The 24803-nt window shown below is 43.9% G+C and overlaps 1 protein-coding gene across 2 annotated transcripts in view; it reads right to left on the bottom strand.

Annotated features, from left to right (window-relative positions):
* UNC5B (unc-5 netrin receptor B) overlaps positions 1-24803 on the bottom strand; it is a 409451-nt gene that overhangs the window by 54493 nt on the left and 330155 nt on the right. For both annotated transcript variants that reach the window (XM_069240569.1, XM_069240568.1), the window contains 3 exons: positions 24032-24119; positions 20838-21006; positions 16573-16806 (listed from right to left, as the gene is read on the bottom strand). In XM_069240569.1, the coding sequence (XP_069096670.1) occupies positions 16573-16806; positions 20838-21006; positions 24032-24119 (491 nt within the window). The remainder of the gene's footprint in view (positions 1-16572; positions 16807-20837; positions 21007-24031; positions 24120-24803) is intronic.

The following is a 24803-nucleotide window of genomic DNA, read 5'->3' on the forward strand; positions in this document are numbered from 1 at the left end:
CAGATTGGCATGATTATGCAATGAAAATATGCTTGTGAGATGGAACTCACAAAATGTCCCTTGTATGTAGAATGACTGCTCTCTCTGTTGTAGTGGATTTACAATGTCTTTCATTAGAAAACACGAGTTCGCAGCTAGAATACAATGCCAAAGAGCTTACACTAGGGGAATTCATTTACAGTAAGGCTTTGTGACAAAATAATGAATGTTGAGGATGTTCAGTAATCTCCAGATGGCACCATAATCAAATTATGAAGGCTTCCTCTTAATGCCTCCACAAATGATGCCCTAACCATGCTCTACGAAGGCCATTTGATAAGGTGGGAAGAATACAGTTTCCAAAAATTTCCATTCTATGCTTTCGCTAAAGCCAGTCTGTGTAATGGTTAGAGAGTGCTTAATAATGCAGGCATAGGGTGGCGAAAGCGCAGTGACTCACCCAAACAGATTAAACTGAAATCAAACTGGAATCAAAATACACACCTATTTTACAAATGAGATATATTTGAAGCTGCAAAGAAACGGTGCAGAAGCAATAGTCCCAAGGGTGGCCTCATTTGCTAATTTGGCATGTTTTGCTGTTGGATTTTTGTCAGCACTTGCAATGGTGTAGACACCTGCCTATCTGAATCTACCCTGAGCACACATGCTTATTGTTACTGATCCTTCAGAGCATTTATATTATTTGTGCTCATAAGACATCCATTTGTGACGTAGAGCCCAAAGAAGAGTACCCACTGGCCCATCAAAATATCAACCGTGGATTAGATTTTAGGCTTTTTGTGGAAAATGTTATTTGTTAAGTACTGTTCTTTTCTCTGATACGATAGTTTGCTTTGTCATATCAGTGGCCCATCACCTCCTTCATCATACACCTGTGAAATTCATCCCCCTTCCGTAAGTGACTTCCCTGTGACATTAATTAGCAGTGTATAGTAAGCCATCCAGCCCTACTGTTACACCGATGATGTAAGCACGCAACAGGAGCACAGCGCCACCTGGTGGATCGGAAGGAACCTTGCAGCCAGAAGCGACAGTTTTTCCCCAGCAAACGCACAGCTACCTCATGCCAGCCACACACTGGACACGTGAGCCACTGCTGTACTATGCGAAGAACAAGAAGCAACATGCCCTCTGCGCCCTGCATGAGCTCAGGGACAAAGGCAGTGGGGGACATACAAACAGAATAAGAAGCACCAAAAGGATAAGAAAGGAAAAAGGGGGACAGTGAACAACAACACATCACAGGAGGGCACACTGGGCCAAGACACTCCACCGGCAAATGCAGTTTTCTGGGACACCATCAGAGTGAGCCGGAACGCCCACAGGCATAATGACAGATGGAAATACAAAAAAAGGAACAGAATCCAGTGGAGGACATTTGTGAAGAGGCACATCTTCTTAAGAACAGGAAAAGAAAATGGAACACTGCGCATAAGCGTCTAACTAGCCAACATGATAGGCAACGCACAGGCAGCTAGGGCCCAAGGTGCACACCCACCGCCAGTCGTACTGCACCAACACACACTGCCATTGGTGTCCTGGCACCGTCTAGTGAACTAGAGGACCCTGCCACTGCTGCCCTCAGATGGAAGATGCGGCTAGGCAGGCTAGAGAACTACTTTTGAGCGAGAACAGAAACCAATGATGAAGTCAAACGTATAGACATGAGGCTGCCCAACAAGGCTATTTGCAGAGAGTGTCATATAACAGCAACATTTGATGATATCATTGCAGACCTCAACGGGGCAAAATGTTTTTCTAAGGTGGACCTAAATGCGGGGTATCATCAGCTGGTGCTCTATCCTGACTGTTGATATATAACCACCTTTTCGACACACCTGGGGCTACACCACTACAGACAATTAAACTTTGGCATCTCATTGGTGGTGAAGTGTTCCAGAATGCATTAAGTGAGACTAGTTCGGGCTGCGATATTTTAATCTTCTCGTCCACCTTAGTGGATCACCACAAGCAATTGAAGGCCATCCTACAGTGCCTGAAGGAAAGCAGTTTGACTCTACTTAAAGAAAAGTCTCCCTTTTTTTAGCCAAAGGTAGAGTTCTTTGATTTTGTGTTCTCTCAGGAAGGCCTACAAGTGGATCCCCAAAAATCTGCTGCCATTAAGGAAGCTCCAGCCCTGAGAAACCCAACAGAGGACTTCAATTACTTGGGCATAGAAACGTACTGTGCATGTTTCCTCTCAAACCTTGCCAGCCTGTTGAAGCCCCTCAGGGCACTTACCAAGGCAGAAGTCAAGTGGACCTAGGGACCGGTAGAATAGGAAATATTCAACAACATCAAGAAAGATCTCCTGGCCAACGCCATGATGTCATACTTTGATCCAGAGAAGGCTATGAATTAGTGGTTCATGTCTGCCCCATAGGACTAGGTGCTGTCCCAACACAAGAGTAAGAACCAGGAGTCTGGGCCCTACCATGCACAGATTGAGTGGGAAGTGCTGGCCATAAAGTTGGCGTCCCATCATTTTCATCAGTATATATGTAGCCGCAAATTCAATGATCACAACCCATTGGTGAGTCTTTTAGCACCCTCCCCCGTGGATTAAACGTTGGGCAGTCCAGTTGCTATTATACCGCTTCACTGTTGTTTACAGGCCACAAGCTGGAAACCCCGCAGACCTTCTCTCAAGACATTTATCTGCAGAGAGGGAGGTCATGGCTGATGGAGAGATGTTGGAGTAGGAGAGTTTTTCCATGTGATAACCATGGCTGCATGCCCAAAAGCACTGACAATGGAGGAAATCCTGCAAGTAACAACCAAGGACAATGGCCTGCTGCATGTAGAGAAAGCCATCACAAAAAATGCCTGGAGCCAGTTTCTGAAGGATGCGAATCAGTGGCACCCAGATGAAAACTTAAGACTTTCTGAACTATGGATGGTGAAGGATGATCTCAGTTTGATGGCTGAAGGAATCCTCATGAGGGGCCAAGCATTTTCATCCCAAGAGAGTTGGAAGATTGCACCATCACCCTGGCACATGAAGAGCATCAAGGAGTAGAGAAAACCAAAGCCTTTATCCGGAGCAAGTTCTGGTACCCCAGAATGGATAGCAAAGTAGAAGAGGCTGTGCGAGCCTGTCAAAAGTGGCAATTCCTTGGAGGCCCGGTCACACCAGCCCCCATACTGACCAAGGTGATGCCAGAGACCATGTGGGAAGGAGTGCACATGGACTTCGGCATATTCCCAGTCTGGGGACTGATAATGATGACTGTTGATGATCGGTCTACGTACCCGGTAGTGGAGTTAGTGGCTACCACTGCATTCTCCCACGTCAAGCCACTACTGGAGAAAACCTTTGCAGCTTATGGAATTCCCACCAATATCAAGACTGACAACGGACCCCTTTTCAGGGAGTTGAGTTTTGTCAGTACTTGTCGACACTACGCACTAAACAACAGAAGATAACACCACAGTGGCCCCAGGCAAATGGCACCATTGAGAGGTTCATGAGGACACTGAACAAGGATCTGCGAGCAGCAGTTGTACAAAGCCAGGACTGTGAGTGGGAGCTCCACTGTTTTCTACGAGTCTATTGGAACACGCCTCATTCCACAACAAAGTGAACCCCAGTTCACCTGATGTTCCAAAGACCCAATCGTGATGGGACAAGGGAGACTACACCCACCCATCAATGAAGTACAGGCAAGGAGAAAGAAAACCAATAAAAGGGCCAGCAAGACCAGACAAGCCTTTAACCCCCTCCTGAGGATTGGCGACTTGGTTCTGATATGTGATTGACACCCTGGGTGGATGTATCGCACCTCCCCCATGAAAGGGGTCATGGACTTTTACAGCGGTGAAGGGTACTATGGTCACCACTCAGAGAGGACAAGAGGTGGTGACAAGGAATGTCTCATGGTTCCGGCACATCCAAGAATTGGACCATCATGGCATGGCTGATGATGAAGGGACAGGTAAAGGGTGGCCTCTCTGGAAAGGTGAATGGAAGAATATCAGCCATCTTGCCAGGATTTGGCTCAAACTGCAGGGGGCTCCCACTCCAAAGGGAAAAGAGCGAAGAAGCCACAACCTCCCAGCAACACACTGGGCAGCATTACGAGCTAAGACCAAATCCGGCACCCAGCAGAAAACTGCAATAGTTTACATGTGCCCAGCTAAGACTGTCCCTGAGTATCTCAATTTGGGAAACATCCTGAACAGCTAGGTCTAAACCACTACTTGCCTGAACCACTACTGCTAAACAACTAAAAAGTCTCTACAACTAAGTACTGAACAACTACTATCTAAACAACAATTGTGCCTGAATAACAACTGCCTGAACAACTAATTTTAAGGTAAGGTTTTCTTTTTGGTTTTTATGGATTATTAGTTGTTTAGAATTTAAATATATATTTATTAGTTGTTCAGGCAATTGTTATTTTGGCACAATTGTTGTGTAGACAGTAGTTGTTCAGTACTTAGTTGTAGATACCTTTTCGTTGTTTAGCAGTAGTGGTTTAGGCTATAGTTGTTTAGGACCTAGTTGTTCTGTCACATATTCTCTAAATTTGGATGGAATGTAGTATGTCACCCGGCCCTACTCTCACACCGATGATGTAAGCATGCAACAGCTCAGCGGAATGTAGCCGAGCTGATAGGTAAAAGGGGATCTAACCTACTGTGGTTAGTCCCTCCAAGAGTAATTCTAGGTCAGCGCAAGGCGTCTGTAACCAGGCATTATCCACAAACCCCCCCCCGGCTGGTACTTACACAATGTAACGTCATACATCCACAAGACTACCTAACAGGCCCAAGGAGGCAGAGAGCTCAGTAAAAATGCTCTCCTTTATTGTTCAATGTCTATCTCGTTCTGGCCACAAGGTGGCAGGAGCATGCAAGGCATGAGACTCTGCAATGGCTCGATCCTACAATACAACATTCCAACATAATAGGCCCTGTTCACAAAGGTAAACTTTCACTTTCGTACGTGAAAAGATGGGTCTTTTACGTGCGGAGACTCTACACTCATATAAATACTGCTCATAAGACCCTTTCAGGAGTAACAACCAATAGTAATCTTACAAAAAAGTGTAAGTTTGCCTTTTTGAATCAGGTCCACAGTGTTACACTTCTGGTTTCGTTCACAGCGCATACGGGCCCATATTTATACTTTTTGACGCAAAACTGCGCCAACGCAGTTTTGCGTCAAAAAAATTTGCGCCGGCTAACGCCATTCTGAAGCGCCATGCGGGCGCCGTATTTATTGAATGACGTTAGCCGGCGTTAGCCGCCGGCGCTGTCTGGTGTGCGTTAAAAAAAACGACGTACACCAGGCAGCGCCGGCGTAGGGGGAAAATGGCGTATGGGCGTCCACAAATGGTGCAAGTTAGGCTGAGGCAAAAAAATCGCCACAACCCGATTTGCGCCATTTTTTTACGACACCCATCCCCCATTGAAATGACTCCTGTCTTAGCAAAGACAGGAGTCATGCCCCCTTGCCCAATGGCCATGCCCAGGGGACTTCTGTCCCCTGGGCATGGTCATTGGGCATAGTGGCATGTAGGGGGGCACAAATCAGGCCCCCCTATGCCACAAAAAAAAATAAAAAGAAATACTTACCTGGACTTACCTTAATGTCCCTGGGGTGGGTCCCTCCATCCTTGGGTGTCCTCCTGGGGTGGGCAAGGTTGGCAGGGGGTGTCCCTGGGGGCAGGGGAGGGCACCTCTGGGCTCATTCTGAGCCCACAGGTCCCTTAACGCCTGCCCTGACCCAGGCGCTAAAATCCGGCGCTAATTCGGGTTTTTTAGACCCGCCCACTCCCGGGCGTCACTTTTGCCCGGGAGTATAAATTCAACGCATATGCATCTGAGTCATTTTTTAAGACGGGAACGTCTACCTTGCGTATCATTAACGCAAGGAAGGTGTTCATGCAAAAAAATGACGCTAACTCCATGAACTTTGGCGCTAGACGCGTCTAACGCCAAAGTATAAATATGGAGTTAGTTTTGCGTCGAATTTGCGTCGAAAAAAACGACGCAAATTCGTCACAAACGGAGTATAAATATGCCCCACGATGTTTTTAAGTGTTCGTGGGCACGTTGAAGGATATTATATGAAGTGTGTGTGTATTTTTTAAAGGCTTTGCTAACTATGTAGAAAACCCAGAACACAAGACTTGTGCTTTGGTTATGTACCTCCATTTGAGCTACCCATAACATGATGCAATGTCAATCAGAGTTCTCAAATTTCCAATATCTGTGCGCAAGTCAAACATTTCAGATTTTTTTTTAGTATTATGCCACTTGTAATCCTGAATTTAGAACGCAATAAACAGAACTATTAATACCAAAAGTCTAACAGAAAATGAATAGTTTGCTCACGCACTAACAGTGGAAACTTGAAAACTATGCAGCATGTGCACCACAGTATTTTCCCCATGCACGGCACTGCTAACATTTCACACATCTCAGCGATCTAGCACTAGGCTTGATTTTATGTAAACAGCAGCGATCTTGAATAACATGCTGGGATGTCTTGGTAAATTCTGCCCAATTTGGAATCAAGCAGTCACAGCATCAATAGTTTGAGCTTTTACATAGGTGAAATTCTTTCTCAAGCTTCAATGACAGAAATTACAAGTACAGAATGGGGATCATGACTGCCAGCTTTCTTCACACACGGGAAACAGCAGCTCAAGCTTTCATCACAGAAAGAACTGGTAAAATGTCGCCAACAACAGGACAGATTTCGCATGCACTCACAACAGGTAGAACAAGGCAGCAAAAGTACAGATGATACAAACAAAAATAGAAAGGCAGCGGCTGCAGTGCTTAATTTGTAAATAAAAACGTGCCGGTGCCCAAAGCAACCCTCTTAAACACACGGCTGCTGCAATTAAATGTGCCTCTTCAGTCCATTTAGAGCCAATCCCAGCCCCTTCAGCTCACTCTTGCAGCTTTCTGCTTTCTCCCATTGTGACGCTTTTTCATTTTTCTCTTCCTTCGTCTTTCCCAAATGTGTCTTTTGCTCGCAGTATATGCTTGAGGCAGAAAAATAATTGCCGGCCCTCAAAAATAAGTGCCGGTGCTCTGCACCGGAAAACAACAAGCACAAATTAAGCACTGAGTGGCTGGCATGTTTTTCCAAACAGGGAACAAATACTGTAAGCTCCTCACGCACATGGAAAACAGGAGCAGTCTATATTTCAAGTGGGATGAAAAAGTTGTGGTGGCTACAAATGGAATGTGACTTGAAAGGTATATCTACTAAACTCTTAAACATGGTCTGGTCTATTTAGTTATGGGCATGTCTTGATACATATGAAATACAATCCTGCGTTTGACGTATTCATAAATAGTCCTACTTGAAATAGAATAATCAAAATCAGCAGGCAACAAAATATGTAGAGTTTATATAGGATCATTATCCATCACTATATGCACTCAGGGGTCCTAATAAATTAAGGTTAAGACAATGGTGATAATTTAGTTATTCAAATTGACTGCAGTAGTAGCCTAAAGCAAACAACGAGATCCACTGGGTTGATTTGTTCTTGTCTTCTAAACAGGGTCCTTATTTACGGGGTTTTGGTGTAGGGCATGTAGTTACTTACCCAGTAAGCATCTGTTTGTGGCATGTAGTGCTCTAGATTCACATGTTTTGCATACTGCTGCCATCTAGTGTTGGATCCGGATGTATGCAAGTAGTTTTTCTTCTAAGAAGTCTTTCGAGTAATGAGGTAAACTGACTCCTCCTCTTAGTGATAATGCGCATGTGCATTGACTCCATTGTTAGATTGTTTTCCCGCAGGTGGGTTAGAATGGAGTGTGAGTAAGCATGAATAAAGAGATGTCCATGCATATGGAACTATAAAAATGAACTGCAATGGCCACAGGTGTTCAGGGACTAAAGTGGGCACATGTGAAACTACAGCACTACATGTCATCTTGCTGCGCTGCCCTACGCCAAAGTGAAAGGGTAGAATTGCACCATATTTATGCAATATGGTGCATTCCTGTCCTTTCGCCCTGCAAAGGAGCTGTTTCGGCAGCCTAGCACCAAAGCAGGCACCCTTGCACCATGGTGGAAGGGTGCCTGTGTTTTTGGTCGGATTGTTTTTGTGCAAGAATGGGCACCTTCGTGCACAAAAACAATCTCAGGAAGCTTTTTCCTCTTTTCATGTGTGCTGCAGAATGCAGCTCACATGGAAAGAGAAATACAAATATTTCTGTTTGTTACGCCTCACCTTGGGACATGTAAGGTTTTGGCACATCCCAAGGTTTATGTGGTTTTGTAAATCTAGGGAAGCGTCAAAAACCATGGGTGTTGCGTGAGAACACCCACTGCTATGCCCATGGAATGCCTCCTGAGTGCAGAGTAAGGCAACGCAGCGATTTACACTGCCTTGCCTTAGTCCATATCTGAAGTCATTCAAAGTCATGCAGAGTGGCTTTGAGTGGCCTCAGAGATATGATTTTGTGGTCTGCACTGCCGAAACATTAAGAAAAGTGATGCTCCGGCAGCGCAAGGGGCTCAGAAATATGCCCTGGGATTTCTAGTAATTGTATTGTATTGTATTATAATCGTATTTATATAGCGCCCGCTACCCCAGACGAGGCGTCGAATCACTTTTCGGTGAGTAGCACGCTACTCTGGAACCCAACAAGAATTAGTGATGGATTAGTATCGGGAAATAATGAGTACAGTAATGTTGCATTGCATCTTTGATGTATGACCAGTAAGTAGGAACCGGGATTTTTTTTCTTGACAGCGACCAGCTCCCGCAGACACAGGCCTATTTGCCGCATGTGTACAGCACACTGAGCAGTAGTGAAATGCAGGATACAACCACAACCTGTTGTATGGTTGTTGATAGTAAAGTGTTGCTTATTGAATGATTCCTTAGGGAGAATAAATGTATTGTGTTCTTGTAAAGCACTCTGTATTACATCAAGAAGAGTGAGGTAAAGATTCAATACTGCCTGTCAGTTGCCCAAAGCTCCCCTCTTGTTATCTATATATACATCCTAGTTCCAAGTAAACTATTTCAGCATCTGGTAGTCTAATTGTTTTTCACCAGTGTGTGAAATAACACCTGCAACCCAGTATTGTGCAGTTTGTCAGTGGCCACACACATTGTTTTCTCTGGAAGCCTTTTTCAGATCTATGTTCAGATTCAGAAGCAGAACTCGTTCATGTAATCACAATGTAAGAGCAAAACCAATGATAGAGGTGGAAGTGGGTTGTACGTTATTGCAGGAAGTAGATGCTGGGAACATTGGATAGGCCTAGCAGGCGTTACATGTGACCAATTTCTACATAAGCTTGTGTCATAGTTTGGACGTAATTTAAAGTTGTGTGGTGATGAAAATACCTCCAACTAATGTGGCCATGCTAAATTCACTGGTGGAATGTCACCCCACATGCTATTCCTTTGATGGAGAAAAGTCCTTTGGGTTGATTATACTTCAAATGAATTAGCATTTCATCAGGAAATGTAAAGATTTTTTATTATCTTGAGATCACCAGATCAGTTCAAGAAAACTTTCATGCACACCTGCTCGAGGCCAGTGGGACAGACATGAGACAGTGACATTCATTTCATGAATACTTCAAGTACTGATCTCTGTAGATATTGCAGCAGACCACAGCTCTCTGTTTAGACTTAAGATCTACAAATGAGTAACTAAATGGCACTCCATATGGACAGCAGGGCCAAATTACAATGGTGTTAATGAATAGGGCTACTTAGAAGACAACCCTTTAACCCATCAAAAACAACACCATATGATGGGTGAAATCTGAAACTCTGATTTTTGACCTGGGTCTCAAAGACAGGTTTCAGGGGATATTTTTTTATGTCACACGTCGTTTCTGAGAGTATGGGGGTCATTATGACCCTGGTGGTCAGCGTTAATATGCCAGTAAGTTCCGCCAGCAGGCTGGCGGTACGTACCGCCATATTATGACATTGGCCGCCAATGTACCACTCCGACTGCCACAGCGGTAACAGCTGCCGGGCTTGAGATATTCATCTCCAGCCCGGTGGTGGCTGTCACTGTTCTGACTGCAGGATTATGACCCCGCCTACCGCCATGGGTTTCCGTGCAGTGCGTAACACCACGAAAACCATGGTGGTAGGCCATATTCACACCCCCTTCACACACACGCATACACACACCCATTCCCACATGCTTCCACGCATGCATATATCCATTCACACACACATCCGCACACACTTTCAAACATACACGCAGACACGCATTCACATCACACAACATAAACGCACTCACACCTCCATACATGCACACACGCATCCAACACGCAACACACACCCGCATCCACTCACACACACACACATGCACACACACAACTTCCCCCTCCCCTGTCGGAGACCTGACTTACCTGTGTTCAGGGGTACTCCGGGAGGAGACAGGACAGGGAGCTTCTGCCACCCGCAGCGCTCACCAGCAGAACACTGCCAGGCCATATTATTTGTCATAATATGGCTGGCTGCAGTCTACTGGCGTGGCGCTGCTGGTGGCAGCAGTGCCACCTTACCGCCATCTGCCAGCATGGCCACAGCTGGATTTCTGCCCTTCTTGTGACAGAAATCCGGCAGTGGTCATAATACGGCGGGCGGCTGGTAGCCGCGGTGACGGTCTTTTGGCAGCCGTCACCGTGGCGGTAGGTGGTTTTTAACGCCAATGTCAAAATGAGGGCCTATGTGTTTATTAGATATATTCCCACTTTGTAATCCCCTTTTCAGTTGCACAAACTGCCTAGAAGGAATATGTTACTTCCCCTGTAAGCATCTGTATGTGGCAAGTAGTGCTGTAGATTCACATGGTTTGCATACTCATGCCATCTACTGTTTGGTCCGGATACATGCAAGTTGTTTTTCTTCTAAGAAGTCTTTTGAGTCACAGGGCAAAATTAGACTTCTTCTTGGTGATAATGCGCCTGGGCATCAACTCAATTGTTAGTTTGTTTTCCCGCAAGTGGGTGAGAATGGAATGTGCGTAAGCATGAGTAAAGAGATGTCCATGCATATGGATTTGTAAAAAAAACTGCAATTGCCTGGACAGGTATCCAGGGATGAAGGTGGGCACATGTGAATCTACAGCACTACATGCCCTGAACAGATGCTTACAGAGTAAGTGACATATTCCGTTCCAGAAATGTGTGGCTGTAGATAGACATGCTTTGCAGAGACTGTAAAGCAGTGCCTTCCAAAAAGTGAGGGCTAAACTGTGGGTGTTGCAATTGTTCAGAAAAGTGCATGGTGCACTGCCTGTCCTACATTAGCTTGTTGGTGTGCTAAAACATCCACAAAATGTTTAGTGAAAGTGTGTGGTGTAGACAATGGATATGCCTTACAAATGTCAGCTGTTGGGATGTTGCCCAGGAAAGTCATAGAAGCCCCCTATTTTGGTTTAGAGTGTGCCATAGGAGGTGTAGGTAAAGTCCTTTAAAATTTGGTGAAACATGCCTGAATGCATTTAGTTATCTATCTATTAATTCCTGATTTAGATATAGGCTTTCCTTTGTGAGGGAGTGAAAAAGTAACAGAATTTTTGTTTTTCGGAAATTAATGGTTCTGTCAATGTAATACAATAGAGCTCTTTTCACATATAGAGGGTCATTCTGACCCTGGCGGCCGGTGGCCGCCAGGCCCACCGACCACGGGAGCACCGCCAACAGGCTGGCGGTGCTCCAATGAGCATTCTGACCGCGGCGGTTCAGCCGCGGTCAGAAGCGGAAAGTCAGCGGTCTCCCGCTGACTTTCCGCTGCTCTTTGGAATCCTCCATGGCTGCGGAGCGCGCTCCGCAGCCATGAGGATTCTGACCCCCCCTACCGCCATCCAGTTCATGGCGGGAAAGCCGCCATGAACAGGATGGCGGTAGGGGGGGTCGCGGGGCCCCTGGGGGCCCCTGCCGTGCCCATGCCAATGGCATGGGCACGGCAGGGGCCCCCGTAAGAGGGCCCCGAAAAGTATTTCAGTGTCTGCCTTGCAGACACTGAAATACGCGACGGGTGCCACTGCACCCGTCGCACCTTCCCACTCCGCCGGCTCGATTACGAGCCGGCATCCTCGTGGGAAGGTCGTTTTCCCCTGGGCTGGCGGGCGGTTTTACTGGAACCGCCCGCCAGCCCAGGGGAAAACTCGTAATACCCGCCGCGGTCTTTTAACCGCTGCGCGGTAATTTGGAGGGCGGGATCCTGGCGGGCGGCCTCCGCCGCCCGCCAGGGTCATAATGAGGCCCATAGTGTTTGAAGGGCCCTTTCCACACCTGAATCTGCTTGAGGAAAGAAAACAGGTAATTCAATTGACTGGTTGAGGTGGAAAGAGGAAACCACCTTTGAAAGGGATTTTGGGTTTGTGCAAAGGACAGCTGAAGGAATGTTTTTTCCAAGGTTAATGCTTCAAGCTCACTGACATGCCTAAGTGAGGTAATGGCAATCAAAAAAATGACCTTTCAAGATAGAAATTGGAGAAGGCAGTTATGTAATGGTTTAAATGGTGGACCCATAAGTGTGGTGAGGACAATAATGAAATTCCATGTGGGTGCAGGTAAACCTCTGGGTGGAATTACTCTTGTAAGTCCTCCATAGATGCCTTAATAACTAGTATCAATAACAAAGATAAGAGTTGCCTGTTTTGTAGATAGGCAGCCACTGCACATAAATGTAAGCATATTGAAGTGTAGGGAGGGCCAGAGAGCTGTAAATGGAGAAGGTAGCAAACAATGTTTCACATAGTTGTATCAAATGGATTAATGTGTTTACTGTGGCAGTAGAAGACAATCTGTTTCCACTTAGCTGTGTAACATTCTCTAGTTGTAGGTCCACAAGCTTCTTTTGAGAATGGTCACACATCCAGGTGGGAGATTCAGGTAACCGAATCCTGTGACTTTGGGAGCCAAATTGCAAGGTGGAGCTCCTTTGAATTTGGATTCCTGATTTCTCCATGGTTCTGAGTGAGAAGGTCTGGGTTGAGGCAAAGCTTCTCATGGGGAACTACAGAGAGCTTGAGTAGTGTGGTGAACCATGGTTGACAAGCCCAAGAGGGAGCTACTAGAATGAGGGTAAGAGACATTTGCCTGAGATCTCAATCACAAACAGAAGAAGAGGGAGAGGTGGAAAATTGCAGGCAAATATCTCTGATCAGTCCATGCATAAAGCATCACCCTTGGAGAGTGGGTATGAGAACCTGTAGGTAAAGTTTGGGCATTTTGCATTGTCTGCGGTTGTGAACAGGTCTATCTGTGGAAACTCACACTTGTGGAAGTATGGGAGAAGGACTTTGGGAGTGGAATTCCCACTTGTTGACTTGTTGTTGCATCCTGCTGAGGAGGTTGGAAAAGTTGTAGTCCGTCCCTGGGTGGTGTTCTGCTAGCAGGTGGATGGTGTCACATATTGTCCTATGCCAAATGATAAAGGAATGATAACTGTAGAGAGTGTGTCCGCCCTGTTTTTGCAGACAATACATGGCTGTCATATTGTCCATCCGTACTAAGACGACTTTGCATATGAGGTGAATGAGGAATGCTTTCAATGCCAGGTGAACAGCTTGAAGCTCAAGGTAGATGATGTGGAGATCCTGGTGTTTGGTGTCCCAGATATGCTAAACTGTTAAATCCTGTAGGTGAGCACCCCATCCTGTGAGGAATGCTTCCAATGTCAGAATGATCTGTGGAACAGGGTTGAGGAACTGCTGCCCCTCTATCATACTTTGTATGTTCCACCACTGCAGAGATCGATGAGTGCGGCAGTCTACCACCATTAGATCCTGTAACTGACTTTGTGATTGAGACCACTGACGTGCTAGACATTCCTGCGGCAGACGTATGTGTAATCGTGCATGTGGCACTATGGCGACACATGATGCCATCATACCTAACAGACGCATGACTTCTGACTGTGAGATGTTGATTGAGTTGAAATTGTGGTAGCAGTGTTAAAAGTTTTAAATCCTGGCAGCATTGGAATGGGCTAATTCCACTTGTGTGTTGAGAATAGGCTCCAGATACGTCTGAACCTGTAAAGGTTGAAGGTATGATTTTCAAACATTGATGGTAAACGTTATTTGTTGGAGCTGATCTAAGTGATCTGAGTGTGTAGATGACATAGAGGAAGTGTGCTGGCTTTGATAAATCAGTCGTCCACATATAGTAAGACATGAATGTTCTGTCTGTGTGGATGGGCTGCAACCACTGCTAAACATTTGGTGAACATGCAGGGTGCAGTAGTGACTCTGAATTGGAGTCCTTTGAACTGATAGTGTTTGCCAGCTATGACAAACCAGAGGTGTTTGCGGTGTGCAGGGTGGATTGGGATGTAAAAGTAAGTGTCCTTTAAGTCTAGTGCTGACATAAAGTTGCCTTGTTGAATAAGTGGGATCATATCTTGGGGGGCGACCATGTGCAAATGCTCTGACAGGATTTAATGATTTGAGGGTCTGAGATCTAAACTTGGCCATAGTGATTCAGTCATAGACTGTATGCGCAGCTGCTTTTGTCTTGGATCGAGATGTTATTGCATTGTTTGGAGGATAGTTTCAGGAGCCAGTTTCGGTGCCGAAGATTTCTGTGCTGAAAGTTATTTGAGTTTCGGAGCCGAAGTGGTTGGAGCTGAGCCAGTCGGTGCTGGCCTGCTCAGATGGTTGTCTCAAAGTCGAAGATGGCCGGCTCAGTGTGGAAGTTGATGGCTTCAGCTTTGCTTTCGGTGTTCGAGAGCATCGCTAGCAGATGGTCAGTGCCGTCTATGGCTCATTGGCAGTGAGGCCCAGGAACCATATATTCGGTCTGAACCAAGGGTCTTTTAAGTGGCAGGATGGGGACTCACGCCTGACCCGATGGAAGGTCCTGCAACTGGAGGTCAATCTGTAGATTAGGGCCGAAACATTTGATGGAGGAGGACACTTCTTCAGCTGCAGAGTCCTTGTGAAGCTCCTCCTCCTAGACATTGTCTTGTCAGAATATGTTGTGTGTTTCCTCTACCTCCTTGCACAGCACCTCTTTGTGCTGCACCCTTTGGTCTCATAAGGGCATCTTCAATCAGAAAGATCATCAGGCCTCACACTCCTATTCCCTATGATCGGGAGACAAGCACAGATTGCAAATCTGATGAAGGTCGGTCCTCGGGTGGCATCTGGGACATCAGCGAAATGGAATCAATTCCATTAGTAGCGCATTCTTAGTCTAAGCAGACGAGATGGAAATTAGGCCGAGAATGGTGAGGCAGGAAGGCTGGAGTTGGACATGTCGAAGTGACAGTTTTTATCTGTTCTATCTGTTCGATACGCAATGGTGGAAACGCAATCAAGAGGAGGAGTCACTTTGCCTCATAACTCGGAAGACTTCTTCAAAGAAAAACAATGTGCACACATCCAGACCCAACACTAGATGGCAGGAGTATTTAAAGCATGTGTATCTTCAGCAACACATGCCTCAAATGGTATTTTTTACACTGTCTGCTGTAGCACCCAGGAGCAAATTTATTCATGTACATTAACAGTTTTGTATGTCTGATGGAGGTTGATGTTTTTATGTGAATGTGATAACCCACCCCTCAATCAGTTCAGACTGCAACTATTGGATTTAATGGTGCCAGACCTCCAATTCTATTTTCAGGTTGAGTCAAAACTAAGAGGCCTCAGGCTTAATCACAGAAAGTGCAGACAGCGTCAGCAAATCTATTCAATGGTAATGAAAATAAACTGGTGCTTTAAGTTGAGACAGATTTAAAGGCTACCTTTTCCATATATGAAATTTTTAGCCCACCACGGGGGAATGTGCACTGAATTCAAACACTGCTTTATAAATAATACATATATTTGTGTATGACTGTCTGTACATCAAGAAAAGAATATCACTGTAAAAGAGGAGTCATACACCACCATCCTAAGGTTATCCCTGGTTTCTGATATCATGATAAAAAAGCTCTGATTTAAGCTTTTACCTGCGTGTAAACATTAAAGGCTAGGACTGGAGCTGGGATTCCATGAAAAGTTATAAAACCATGGGACCTAGTACATAAAGGGCACACTTTCCCTGTTTGCGACAAGGTGCACCTTCAAACAGGTGTGCCGGGTGCAAACAAGGAGTGTGGCCCTATTAAGTTGAATGCATTGCCCTTGGGGCAGCTGCAAACTCCTGCTGCCTCGGGGACGGTGCATTTAAGAAATACGAAGTGGCTATTTCGAAGCCAGTCCTAGTTTCACTGTACAGGTGGCCACCTGCACTTTAAAGATGGGAGAGGGATCCCCTTGTAGGCAGGTGCAGTGAGTGACCACACCTCCCTGCAAGTGGAAGTGTGGGGGTCCATAGGATACTGTTGACCCCCTACAGGGGACGACCACCAGGGGTGCACTGACTGTGCACCACCTTCTTGTGGCGCACTGTCAGTGCACCACCTGAAAGCTTCTTTGTCTTTGCGCCTGTATCCATAGTACAGCATGGGTGCAGAGGTAAAGAGATTCCCTCATTTGCATGCAGCCAGGTCTCCATGCAACTGAGGGAATGCCCCCTTGAGACAGTGCCTGCGCAACAAAAAGTATATCAAAAGAGGACAAAAAGAATTCTAAAGACTTAAGTTACTATACCTTCAGTGCATCAGGCGTGTCCTCTAAGCAGTAGACTTTGAGGCTGTACTCCAGCGATGTGCAAAGGGATGGTGCAAAGATGGCCAGCTGGAGCCGCTTTATGGCTGATCGAGAGTATGACTCTCCAACAAAGGAGTAGGTACCCAATTGGTCAAGCAGGACGTGGCAGGACTGAGACTCCAGTTGGCAGTAACATGGAGTGTTTAGCGTCTCTTCTTCCAAGGTGACAACTTCCTGATGGGAAAGAAACAGGGTAAGGAGTGCATACAAATGGCATTTTGTCTGACTTTAGTTGTTGTTCCTCATTGTAGTATTCAGTCTGGCACATGGAAGTAGATGTGATTCTCTGTAATATGACATGACAATTTAAACATAGTGGCAGATGTGAGGTGGGCCATTAGGTGTGCAGTTGGTAGCTCCAGCATCCAGCTATATTATGTTTCCCCACCGCTACAGATTTTCATACTGCTCTGTTGTCCCATAGGGCCAATATCACAATTGCCAAATATTCTACATAAATTAAACAAGCATTGGCAATGCCAATATGTCTGACTTTAAAGGACTGTTGCATGGTATTGTTAAGCATTACAAGTAAATAGCATGGGAATATTTAGATATTTTTGTGGAAGCAAATAACTGTAGAATAATGTTTGTTTAGGTTAAAATATCAGGTGACTGACTGTTGCACAGTCAAGACACACCTAAATATTCATGGGGCAGATTTATGAAAAGGTGCGCTGCGCCTAGAGCAGCGTCACTTTTCTTGTGCCCCCTAGTACCCCTGTTTCGGCACCATGTTTGTGCCATATTTAATATGTGGTGCACCATGGTGGTAGTTAGGGAACTAACGTCAACATTTGTTACACTAGTTTGGTGCATTTCAGGATTAGCATCAAATTTTTTGACGCCAATCCTGCAAAACACCCAGAGTCCCATTGTAAACAATGTTGTGTTTCCTTTTAAACCCTCTACTGAGCAGGTGTTAAAAACGCGGGAAAAAATTAGGCAAAGAAATCTATTTGATTTCTTTGCTCCATTTTTTGCCCCCCCCTAATGGGGGAATGTCCCCTTTGCATACATTATGCCTGGCGCAGGCATAATGTAGTGCAAAGCGTTACAAAGTGGCCCAATGCTTTGTAAATTTGATGCTGCGCATTTGACCTCGCTGGGCCACATTAGCGTACATAAAATGATGCTAATGTGGCGCAAGGAGGCGCTAAGGGCTCTTAAATCTGCCCCCATGTATTTTAATGACTTTCCTCCTTCCATCTGGGCTGCTGCACGAGAAAAACAACATAAATGATCTCGTTATCTAAGTGCTTTAATAGCATTCCAGTGCAAAGTGTGTGACCCAGTAAATTCAAATAATTGAACAAAAAAAAAAGATCACAGCTGCCTGGAGGGACAACTATTTTTAATGGAAGCCTAAACAACACATGTACGACTGGCTCCCAACATGCAGGTGAAGCCAAAGCCCCTCCGCATCAATAAGAACACTATTGCCTGACGATAGCTGCACTTTCAAGCCAGACCATATAAACTGTATCTCTTCGAGAAGCTATGAGTGAAAAGAAGTGGTCAGTGAATACCTTATCTACTGAAGAGTTAGGAGGACTGACTTCTACTCTGTAATGTTAGTATGTAACTAACGCTCTTGCCATTTGAACTGCGTTTCACTTCATCAGCTCTCCAATCATCTTCTGGTGCCCTGGCTGAGGTGCTACCACGCAAGGCCATCAAAGTACATTCCCCCACTACAAGATATCAAATTAGACCTCTCAGGCTGATCTAAAATCTGTCTACACAATTTACGGGGTGAAGATGGATGGGACACATAGACTCCATTTGTGTGCAGCTACTCCAATTGTACTTTTCTCAAATAGCAAAAATGTTAGTTCTTGACTCTCAAATTCAGAGCCATGGCCTTTGCAGCTCCCTGCAACATCTCGGATAACTTGGTGAAACATAAGTCTGTTAACAAATCTGCTTTCAGCAATCACCACTAGACTAACTGAGCCAAGGTTATAGGAAAATTAGTGAGCTTAAGAGCATTTTCGCCTCTGGAGCCAAACAGAGGAACAGTCTGGCCGACCACCGAAATAAAGCACAAGCATCCTGTGGAATGAATCAGCAAGCTTCCACCTCATTGCAGAGGCTAATGGAAGGCTAAGAAAGAAGCACAACCAGTGACCACAATTTAAGTCTCTTTCCCTTTCACCATAAACCATCAAATGAGATGCTATATCACTGTTTTGACCTTTCTGTTTCTTTTCCAATTCATGATTGTTATACTCTGGTTCGAACCTCTGGTCCCATCATTAAGGATGCAGCTCTAAAATACTGATAACTCTGGTTTAAAGTGTATTAAGATGGACTTATAATCACATGGTTAGACTGAAACGGAGGGGGAGCTTCAAACACATTTATTTCCGAGGCTTTTACTTCAAAGGAGAGAGCTAAGTCAAGGAGATTAAGGGAGTAGACATCTCAAGTTTCCTAACTTAAAAAATAGTGAGGTGCAGGATGAAAGGGTGATAAGATCAAGGTTCAGATTGGACTGTTTCCATGAGTAACAGGGTAAGTAAGATTTGCCTTAGGTAGACCTCCATCTAGAGTGGCACAGTTGGCAAAAAATAATGGTTTGGAATGCTACCCTTATCGACTGTCACAGGTTAAAATATTTGCACGTATTTATCACATCACTTTTTGGGTGCTGGATTGCCAGTAGTACGCCTGGAAACTTGAGACTGGTGAAGTGTTACAAGCTAACTACTGCCAATGTTTGTGAATTTCAAAAAGCAACACATTTGTACCCATTTAAGGAGTACTTCTATAGGTTAAGATTTACTGCTTTTTTGATAAACCGGCCACTATATGTGCTTAAGATTCTGTTCCAAAACAAGTTAAAACCTCATTCTGAAATGTGAATGACAAGAAAAAACAACACAGACATAGCAGACCTGACTCAGGGCCTCCAGATCCACCCACTAAACCAAGAATGCATTAATGGGTGTCACAACAAACACCCCTGCTGAAGTTACACCTGCGCTGTCTCATTGGGCCTGGTAGTTCTCCCTAGGAACTCATTACTATGGTTACATAAAACGCAACAACCTAGAGTCCCTGCTATTTTAAATGTATTCTCAATGCATCCATATTTCTTCATCTTGGCTACAAGAAGCGTTGATCGTAGAATTGCCAAAGCAGTGGATGTGGGCAGGACTCCATTTTTCCAGATGTTTTTAGTCTTAATCTTTTACAAATCATTAAGCCAATCGCTGATGAACCCATGTTCCAATCTCAAGTCACAAACACAGGCGGGCTTGCAGGCATGTTAATAGGGCAAGCTGAGCCACAGCCTAGCCATGGGTCCGGCTTGGATCTATGAGTCTGTGCACAAGCAGAGGAAGAGAACCAGTTGGCATGTATATCATGCAACAAACATAATGTAAAAATATGGTAAAATCCCTCCAAAATTCAGAAAAGTGTTTTTCTTTAACATGCAGAAGCGGTATAGAAAGACATTTATTAAAAGTGATAATTTTTAGAAATGTTCATTACTCATCCCCCAATGACAAGAAGGAGAAATGTTATAGTTTATTAAATCAAACATAAGAGGTGTTTATACAGTGAACATCCTGAACTCAAGTATTTAAAAGTGCTCTCAAACTTGATAATAAAGAAAAAGGAGGCTATGTGAAATAAAACATTTTCTTAGAGTCACACAATGTGGACGAGCAGGCAATACAATATTGATTCCACAATATCTGGTTCCACATTTGGAAACTGAGACACCAGATGGGAATTTCTCCCTCTCTCTCTCTCTCTCTCTCTCTCTCTCTCTCTCAAGTTCACATCAAAAGCTACTGTTTTGTCTTTTGTTCTTGTTTCAGGGCAAGAAAAACATAGAGATTGCAGACCTGACCCGGGGTCCCAAGATTCAACTACCAATAAAATAAAGAATTTATTTGGTAGGGTCACAAATCAAACACCCCTTGAAGCTATGCATCTGTTTACCTAAAAGGACAAAAAATGATTACATGGTGAGACAAAGTCTGGACTAGCTAAGGGCATTCTGAGGGCGCACTTTCGTCATTCATCTTGCAGTGATATATGGTGGGAATGTTGGTAAGGAACGTGTTAGAAGGTTTTTAATACCACTGTTCAGGCTTTAATGTTTCTGATCTAACTCAAAATATAAAACTATACAATCATTTTTTTAACATTTTTTTGCAGCATAATATTTTGAGGACATGTCTTCTCACCTCCCAGGTCCCTTGCTGAGACTGCGTCTTAAGCTGAAAAATCCAATCTGAGGAGGTTACATCAGCGCAGTGAGGAATGGTGAGAATAACTGGGCGACACAACAGCTGCCCCATGGGACCGCAGGACACTATGGGGCTTAGAATTGTTTGTGTCCCCTCTGAAGGCAAACTAAGGAGAAAAGGAAAAAAGGTAGTTAATCACTTTTACTAGTGTGACAACATGCAGAGGCACACACTGCAGTATTAAAAAAGGTGTCAGAGTTCTGGTATTATTTATATAACTTTCCCAGTATATCAGCTTGATATTTATTTACATTTGTTGTACATTCACTACGCTGGATAGTAAAACACAAAGTCACCTAGTACGCCTATTGCACAATGAAAAACCCCTAATATGATTATGCATCCGTGGCAGTAAATACACAAATGCAAGATTTCAAGAAAATTAAATGCAATTAATTGAATATACGGCTTCACATGTGCTCGCATCAGTGAATTCAAAATGGTTGTGACCATGTACTTGTACTCTAATGAGTAAAAGATGACCTTGCCAATATGTGTGTTCAGTGTAGTGAATGACATGGTTGGGACCCCAAGTGTATTTATTGCAGCAAAAGAAAAATTATTTACAGACTGGTTTACAAAAATTAGTAAATGTATGCCTTTGACTTGCCTAAGTGTACACATTTGTGGTTATTCACAAAATCAAAAAAAGAGTACTCTTGAGAATGTACAAAAAGTCTAGAATTCCTCCATATCTATTTGATTGGATGTTTCCAGATGACAGAAACGTGCAATAGCAAATTTAAAGTTTTGTTCTCAGCACTATTTGTATTCCTTCAGGGAAACCATGTCCCGTACACCCTCATAAATACGTCTGTGTGACCCTTTACTTTCTCAACCACTGAAAAACACTTACTTTAGTCTTTTGCACGGTTTTACTGGGTAGGAAACGACTTCCAAAATGTAAATGAATACCTCAAAATGTATGGGAAAAACCCTTTGCTACATCTGGCCCCTAGTCTTCGATATATGATCTGGATAGTTGAGTTTTCCGATTCTTTTTAGATGTTAGATCACAATCCTCAGTCAATGAGTAGAGAGTAGTGTAGTTTCACTTTTAAAAGGACTTAAAAGTGCAAACATACTTCTAAGATGGTAGAATTGCTGCTTCGGTTCAGACCTATTCCCGCTCAGTCTCACACATGCTCACCTAATTTACCTGATTCTCCTCATAACTCACTCGTCCTCCGATTCATCCAGTCTTATCCATTCTGATTCAATCTCACTATGACTCACTCATACTCATTCAGTCTCACTCATTCGCACTTAGTCCCATTCAGTTTCACTCGTTCTGACTCACTCAGTCTTACTCATTCACAGTCAGCCTCACTCATTTGTACTCAATCTTACTCACTTTGTCATACTCATTCTGATTCACTCTGACTCACTCATACTCACCCACTCACACTCATTTGGACTCAAACTGGCTCAGAAACAATGATTCTCAATCAGTCTGATTCACTTAGTCTCCCTCACTCTCACACTGACTCACTCTCTCTCACTTATTCTCTGACTAAGTAAAACTCACTCAGACTTGACTCACTCAGTGTCACACACAATAACATTCTCCCTCACTCAATCATTCAAACTTGTATTCACTCTTTATATCACTCATTGTCCTCACTTAGACTCACTCGTTCACTGACACTCACATTTACTCACACATATGCACATAGACACACAGACATGCTCACATACACATAAAAACTCTCACACGTACATACATAGTATTTAAAAGCATTTTTCACATATCTTGCTGTCTGTGCAGGCCTTGTTTGGACTCCTGATGCTTCTTTCAGCTTTAGTCACTTGAAACTGAAACCTCAAACCTGCGCAGTTGCAGATTAGAGTTTTCAGACTCTGCTCCTTCACCCAACCCTTTCCCAACTCTGTGATGAGTTGGAAAAGGGTGGGGTAACTGGCTGAGTGACATGCAGCCACAGGCAATGCAGGGCTTAAGCCTGCAATGCCTGTGGCTAAATGTATCAGTGACTCTTCAGCACGTCACAGATTGGGAGGTATTGAAGTGTTGCAAGGGTCCGAGGCCAGGGCTGGGTGCTTCACCAGCCTTGGATAATCTCTGATGGCTGGAGTAGGCACCTTCGTGCGCTTGCTCCAGACATCAGACATTGTCTCTGGCAGAGCTGTCTAGAGCTGCTGCTAGACTGCATTTTCTTTTTATACCAAGAGTGCATAAAAGTTTATGATTCACTCTTGGTATAACAAGGGGGGTGGAGCCCCAGAGCCCTAACAGGAAAACCGCCACTGGTGGTATGTCCATGCCTATGGGTGACATTAGACACATCGTTGCCATCTTCAGATTGTTTTTTTTAGTTGTTAGATCTGAAAGCAACAGAGGAGCTCTGAAAGTGTTTTCAAAATATTCGAGTTTCTGTGAAGAAAATCAATCAATTCGCAGAAGACCGTGAAAGAGAGGACGACATGAGAGAAGGGGACCGTTCTTTCTCCCTTCCGACGGGGGACTCAGCCAGTACCAGCCACATGGTCAGAGAAGGAGGACAAGTGTATTTATGTATTTGTTTATTTTAAATGCATTTTCTTTAACGACCCTGCTTATATGTGATTATGCCACTATGTACTGATATCTATTATCTTGTTCACTGTATAACTTTGTTTCTTGATGTAGGTTTTTTTTTATGATTATGTGCACTAATCGAATAAAGGTATGATGATGATAGAACCCGTAAATTGCCAGAAATGTGTCCCAATCTGAGGTGTAGTCTTAGAGGACAAATTTCATTTTTTTCATAAGCCCTTTGTTAGTTGGGATCATAGATTTCAAGTATGTGCTCACTGCAGCAAATGGAAGACCACTGGTATAAGTTCTACATTCAAAATCATAATGGTGTGAAGTTTGTTTATTGCAGGCAACCGAAAGCAGCCATGTAATCAAACATTTTCAATACAGTAAAAAGAGAACACAACAGAAGATCAACTAGTACACTTCAAATAATTATGGGACACAGGTAAAGTTACTCAGTTCAATAGCTATATCAGCTCAAAACTCACAATACCTAAACATTGCAAGAAACCTTACGGCGTTAAGAGTAGGACATCTATTAAGCAGCTGTCTTCACTCAAAAAGGCTTTCCAACATCATTATCACTTACATTGTGGTCTCCCGCTTGTGGATCATCAAGTACATTTCATAGTACTTCCCTTGTGGTATTGCTCCATGGGGCACCAAGAGGCTCACTCCTAAGCACAGAATTACAAACATAATAAAAATAAAATCTTAGTGTGTTTTTCTAACAAGTGAGGCATTACATATGGATGAGACACTGGCCATATGTGAACTAGCAAAAATTGAAGGATTATGGCAACAGACATGTATGGCAGGATGTAAATACACATCTTACATGGTTTTAATACACAACGTATATCCCTTTAATTAACAAAATAAAATTTACCACCACAAATGGGTATTGACCTCAGTTATGAGTAAATCAGAATTTCAGGATTTTGATAACAGAGAAGGTAAGGTTTTTTTTCAGTTTCAACTAACAAGCAAAGAATTGACTGAACATCATGATAAACCAGTTATCGAGCATCTGACAGGTTATGGTTAGACTGCAAGGAAAATCATGTAATGTTTCATTTGGTGTCCATTAGGTTCATGACTTATTACATGAAGAAACATTAGATCATACTGAAAGTTAGATCACTAATGGTGCACACAACTATTCGGAGTTGAACATTTGGGAGATCATAATCTTGCATATTTGCTTAATCTGATGATAGTTCAAGTCTTTCTGAGTCATGGTCATAGATTTCATTCTGTACGTAGTGGTTTGGTGCAGTGCTTGCAATGCCACATGGTAAAGAGATGCTACAATATTATACACAAAGATTGAGATTGATCTATATTGGAAGTTGGGGTCT

The sequence above is a fragment of the Pleurodeles waltl genome, chromosome 6, assembly GCF_031143425.1.
Source record: "Pleurodeles waltl isolate 20211129_DDA chromosome 6, aPleWal1.hap1.20221129, whole genome shotgun sequence".
NCBI lineage: Eukaryota > Metazoa > Chordata > Amphibia > Caudata > Salamandridae > Pleurodeles > Pleurodeles waltl.